The 6,126-nt window shown below is 40.2% G+C and overlaps 1 protein-coding gene across 1 annotated transcript; it reads right to left on the reverse strand.

Annotated features, from left to right (window-relative positions):
* Positions 1 to 769: 769 nt before the first annotated feature.
* On the reverse strand, positions 770 to 4,384 carry cd302 (CD302 molecule). The gene is made up of 6 exons (XM_022740273.1): positions 4,169 to 4,384; positions 3,165 to 3,290; positions 2,907 to 3,017; positions 1,987 to 2,169; positions 1,780 to 1,800; positions 770 to 1,674 (listed from the first exon to the last, which is right to left on the reverse strand). The coding sequence occupies exons 1-6, from the start codon at positions 4,257 to 4,259 to the stop codon at positions 1,472 to 1,474; spliced, it is 735 nt and encodes a 244-aa protein (XP_022595994.1). The 5' UTR covers positions 4,260 to 4,384; the 3' UTR covers positions 770 to 1,471.
* Positions 4,385 to 6,126: the final 1,742 nt, after the last annotated feature.

Raw genomic sequence — 6,126 nt, forward strand, 5'->3', positions numbered from 1 at the left:
TGCAATATACCATACACATCATACACAAACTCTTGATTGTCTTTAATGTTAATTAGTTCCAACACCAAAATTATGACCACTCTCTTAAAAATGAAGCAATGATAATGCCAAGACTGCATTTCATAGGGCAGCAAAACAAACAAACAAGCAAACATACTGTAATATATTTTCACCACTTAAACAATACAAAAATTACCTATGAACTGTGGACAAATAGAAAATATTCTGAAATTACGATTTCATATTTACTAGTTAAATTTTTGTTAGAGAACAGGCAGAATGCTTTTTACCAAAAAAAAAAAAGAAAAAAAAAATGAAAGAAAACTGGTAAAAAGCATTCATCCCACAAAGTCCACTTGACAAAATGCAGGGAAATTGGTCAGGACGTGTCTGTGGCAGTATTCATTTAGGATGGTTTTCCATTACAATAGGATACCGGGGAAAAAAACCTGCTTTATGGACTGTGGAACTCCACCTCATTGGCTACATTTACATACATGCAGCGACCAGACAATTGCTCATACTTTCGCTGGGCTCTCATTCGGATGAAGCTATTTACATGTGCCCCTGATAGCTTGTGATTGAGAATTCCTGTTTCTATGAATACTACATGAAGGGACACTCCGACAATTTTACAGTTGACTCATCATGAGGAGGACTACTCAGCCTTTAAAAGTGGTTGTATTATACCTTGCTCTGGAGGAGCCTGTACAACGTCTGAGAAAAATAACCATGATGATGTCATCAGGATTATCTCAGCTTGGGCTTGAAGATGACAAATTTATAACAGAGAGCCTGGGTTATAAGCCTTTCCAAGGCAGGGAGGGTCGAACAAAAACATGCACTTCGTTGCATTAGTGAGAATGTACAGTAGAGTGCAGCATTTCTGAGGCTTCATCCAGGATATCTCAGCATTTGCTGCATTGATTTTTACAATTTTATTGTAAATCTCCAAACTTTATGTTAATACAAAAATTTCTGTCACCTCACAAAAAGTCTGAACACTTGGATCTTACATTAATCTGTTTCTCTTTTAAAAAACAATGGTATGATCCTTTCTTGAAAGAAAAAACAATGATCCCAAAAGTTATCCAGGCCATCTGTAACGCCTGATAATAACCTGACATTACATCCAGTGCCAGGTGATATGTACACCAGGCTATACATGTTGATGAAAATGCACCCATCTGAGAAATTTACAGACGATTCGAGTGAGTCTTTGTTAGTGCAGAAAACAAAACAGAAGTAGTGAGACAATTATGAGCCACAGTGAAGAGGTTAGTATCAGAATAAGCATGGTCAGTTTTCCCACAATCATACTACATTATTCTGAGTCATGAGATTGATGTGTGTTAAACCCAAGAACTGCTTCTGTAAATGTGTGAAAGAGTGGACTTCTCTTTGCATGAACACCCACCCAGTGATAAGGGCCTATTGCTTCCTACTGTGTGAGAGAGAGAGAAGGTTTCTCCTACGGCACGCTGTCAGTCTCCTCAGCCTCCACCAGACAGGACTGGTCCGTGTCCAGCACTCGGAACGGAGGGTGGTACTCAAACGCTGTGAGGATAGTGGAGCCAATATTGTGCTTCTGGTGCAGGAACCAAATTACTGCTGAGATTCCCATGATAGCCACCACGCTGAGAATGACCAGGGCGGACAGCAGTGCACTGGGTCCTGAGGAGGACAAGTTACAATGCAAGGAAGGTCACGGCTATCAACGCGAAATCCCAGAGGAATACGTAAAGAAACAAAAAGAAAAAAGCTCAAAGGTGAACTTACTCTGCTTGGCTTCCTCTGCCTCTGAAGGAAAAAAAAAAACACATTGTGAGGCAAGTGGAAAACAATCCCAACCTTATTATCTGAGGTCACGTTGACTCAAAGTCATGCTACATACTCTACATACTCACTCAAATCTGTCATTTTAATAAAATGCAGCAAATAAAACAACAGGTGTAAGAGACTTTAAAAAAAAAACTTAAATCTTACTCTGAGCTGTCTCACAGATCACTCCGTTCTCCACTTCATCCAGACAGCTGACATTTTCCCACTTTCCTGTGTTGCTGTGCAGAGCCACACATGTGTCCAAGAGCACGAGGTCTGATGGAGATGAGCTGTCCTCCCAGTTAGTGAATCTCACAGGGTCGTCGCCAAACCACCTCATGTCTTCACCTGTCAAGACACGCCAATCACTACTGCAGCACGATGGGCAGCGAGAATACCAACCACCATCACAGTTAATGTCAGCCATGTAAAATACAGCATCCCTCCAGCATTCACACAAGCTGGACTGAACTGCGCTACATCACAAATAAGGTTGAATGAAGTTTACATGCATATTTTCCCTGCTCGGGATTTACACTAATTGAAATGTTCAATGTGTTTTGGTTTAGTGTCTTCCATTGTGCCTCCCATGACTGCTTAAAAAAAATAAATACAGGATTTCCTGAGGCAGTGCCAGGATTTTAAGAGCAGGATAAATCAGTGTTGTCATCCGTGCTTTCAAAAGTAGCTGGCACTAGCAGAAAATAGGGGACAAACTGACAGACAGCACTTCACACTCTTTAAGTGTGAATGTCTTATAGGTAGATAGAGCAGTAACCGAGACACAGACAGAGAAAAAAATTGAAAAAATCTGAGATAAAATTCTTAACATGAGTCTACTGTTTGCAAGGTCAATAATTAACCCACAGGCTTAACTTTTTCAGAGGTCCTGAAATTGTTCAGAAACATGTACATTAGTTAGTTAACCTTAAACATCTGTCAGTTTTCCACCTAGTTGCCTCCAAACAATTGAAATGAAGTTGATAAGTAAGTTTTTCCGTTTTTGATTATAATTGAGAATCAGATTTTATCTCATGGAAGTTAGCCAGCTCATTTTCTCAGTCCTCTGGTCACATGGAACTTACTGTTTGTGTCATAATACATTCCCAGCCACACATTGATGTTGTCTTTCCACACCTCTGGGCTATATTTAATGACAAAGTTGTTCTCCTCTGCGCTCTGTATGGTCAAAAGCTCTGAAAAAAAAGCATAGAAATGAACAGCATGACAACACAGACACACAGATTTTGGCAAAACAGCACATTTGTCATTTTGCCTCTGATGCAAAATTGATACCAAAATGTATAAAAATGTATAAAATGAAAATAAAATGTCTGATGTACCAAAGCCTTGGCAGAGGGTTTTTGCTCTGTCAAAAGTATAGCTTTTGATTTTGTCTTCTTGTCCGTGGACAAAGTGGTAACATCTGTCTTGAAAAGGAACCCAGGTGCGTCCATCTGCAGGGCAATCTGAGGAGAGTCACGGCACGAAACATGATTTGGCATCTGACCTTTTTAGCTAAATCACCATTTTAAGATGCTGCAACAGCTTTACATAATGTTTGGCTGTAGGTCAGATAACTTCATTCTACATCCCCCGATACACTGTACAAGTTTGTACTGCTCAATTGTCAGTTTTGACTTGTCTTGTGACTGTTGTTCCTCTTTACTGATACAGTATGACTGTGGTGGACACTGTTCCTCTTAGCAATGTTTCAACTACTACACCGGTTATTTGGGGTCAGCTGATTTTTGGAGGTGTGCTGTGTGTCTCAAGTTGCTTTAACAACTCACACATCTGTCAGATTTCTTACAGGCGACACGTGCTGCCAGTCTGCCATTATAGGTGGTTAGAAACTTTATAGTTCATACTCTTAAGATTGTAGTACCACTTTAAACGACATTACTGCCAGACACTGCTTCTCCCAAAGAAATCTGATCTATGTAGTAAATATAATTGTAAATTAGCCATGATTACAGAAGGGAAAACACGGATTTTTTAATTTTGTAAAAGTTTCACGGTATAAGACAAGCACACAACTTGCAACTTAGTTCCGTTCACAGTGTATGCTGTGTTATGTTGCCATATGCAAAACAACAGTGTCGACATTCAGGTTCAAGCTACTTTGGTAACTGATAAATTAACATGAGTACGTGTGTTGAAACTCTACGGACATGGCTTATCGAGTGAAACCCTGCACTAAACAAATGTGAGCGTTAAGAGTTTAGATAGGGCCCTGGCTTTAAAACAGGCCTACACAACACTACAGTCGACGGCAGTGTACAACCACAGCGAAACATAGCACGTTTATTTAGTTTGAAGCGAAGACTCCGTTTTAAACTCCTACCTCCTGTCAAGCCTAACTTCAGCTGAACACACAAAACGAAGACGCAGCTTAACAGTGATCCAAAATGGTGACTTTTCTTCGGTGACTCCATGACAGCGACGACTAAACAAAGTCCTGAAGCACCAAACTACTTTTCTGACTGTTGCTCCACTCCAGTGCCAGCAGCAAAGTGAGCGAGATCCCACCCACACAGCACAGCGGCTCACACACAAACAAGGCCCACACGCTTCACTACGCGTCAGTGTGAACTGACCACTCCGATTTCATCTACACTGGTTTATAACAAGTTGATGTTGTTGCTTGTTGATGCTTGGACTCTCGCATTAACAATAAAAACACAAGGTTTTTATTACGTAATAAAAATTTACGCAGCAGTGTGGAGAAGCTTCCATTGTAATCCAGCCGTAATGTTAATATGGAAAGTGGTCTAACACAAACTGCAGTCCGACTGGATCAGATTTGGCAGAATTTACACACATGAACCTCTGGAGGGCGCTGTACGCGCAATGTTCGTCAGACTGGATAAGGTCTCTGGATTTGCATTGTTCAGCTCAGAGTGGACACTAACTCTAACAAACTCACAGGTGATCTCTGTGAGCCAATATTTCATACTAGACACTACCTTCCACCCTAGCCTACCCATCGTTGTGACATGTACAAGGCTCTTAACTTGCTGTATTTAAATGGTAAAGACAGACATTCAAATTTTTTTAATTCATTTTAAATATATTCAGTTTAACCACCCAGTGAACTGAAAGTTTTTACAGCCATATACACGAGCGTTTTGCATTTATTATGTTTTCTATATAAGCAATATTATAACTTTAATTAAAAAACAATACATTAAATCCATAACATCTCTTAAGCTCTTGCTTATAATGTTTACATTTATTAATGTGACATAATGAAAGTAATTGCTTATTGCAGTATGCATTATTATTATTGCACGCGCGCGCGCGCACACACACACACACATATATATATTAGCAGTCTATTTGTATTTGTTGTTGCAGTTGATTGCATTATGTTGTGTTGTTCTGTCCAACCCCCTGTATCTACTCTGTCATTATTAACATATCTAGTGTTATAATAAGTCCTGCCTGAATAATCACAATCAGTATGGTTTATAATTACTTTTAATAATAATTACTTACTTACTTTTTACTTTAGGACATCAGTGTACAGGATGAAGCACTTCCCTCTTCCTAAACTGTAGATATTAAAAATAATATGGGTGGAGGATGCTTCCTACCTGAGCAGGTGAGGGGGGAGGGACAGCAAGCCCAAGGGGCAGAATGGTTGTTGGTCAGGTGGAAGAGGGGGTTTCAACTCCATTGCTTGTAGGCGCAGGTGGCACAAACACAGACAGCTGGAGTGTGAATTTTGCTCCTCGTCTGGAGCTGGTGGCTTCCCGTAGGGTGGCACAACACCCTGCAGGATACCGTGGGGACCCATCTGCCATGGCAAGGCCTGCTCACAGACGCCCCCATCCACCCACCCTATGCCATACCTCCTGATACTCATAACTCACCCTGTCCAGGCCATGCATGTTATCAACAATACCATGTGACAGTGTTTATATAGTCCTTACCAGGTCCTCACCCTTTTGGGTTGAAAGTACAGCAAAGTAAATACTAGTCGTCCATCTCAACAGAGCTACAGTACAATTATAACATCCTAATCGGAGGAATGCAATGGAGGAAAACATTTCCTTTATTAACACTGAGACAAGGCTGATCTAAGTGCAGATATTATTATGAGTGATGACATTAATATATTTGCTAAATTGTAGAGGACTTAAACAGTCTGATAGTTATTAAAGATGGGGTAGGCTTGGTGTAATATTTGATTCTTTTGTGATGTACACTAAAGAGACACATTTTAGAAGAAAGCATCATCAGTTATTCACTCCATGGTGAAATGTTTCTAGGCAGCTGTAAGTCTCAGTCTCTCATTAA

Source organism: Seriola dumerili, unplaced genomic scaffold (assembly GCF_002260705.1).
Source record: "Seriola dumerili isolate Sdu_G_001 unplaced genomic scaffold, Sdu_1.0 BDQW01000052.1, whole genome shotgun sequence".
Lineage (NCBI taxonomy): Eukaryota > Metazoa > Chordata > Actinopteri > Carangiformes > Carangidae > Seriola > Seriola dumerili.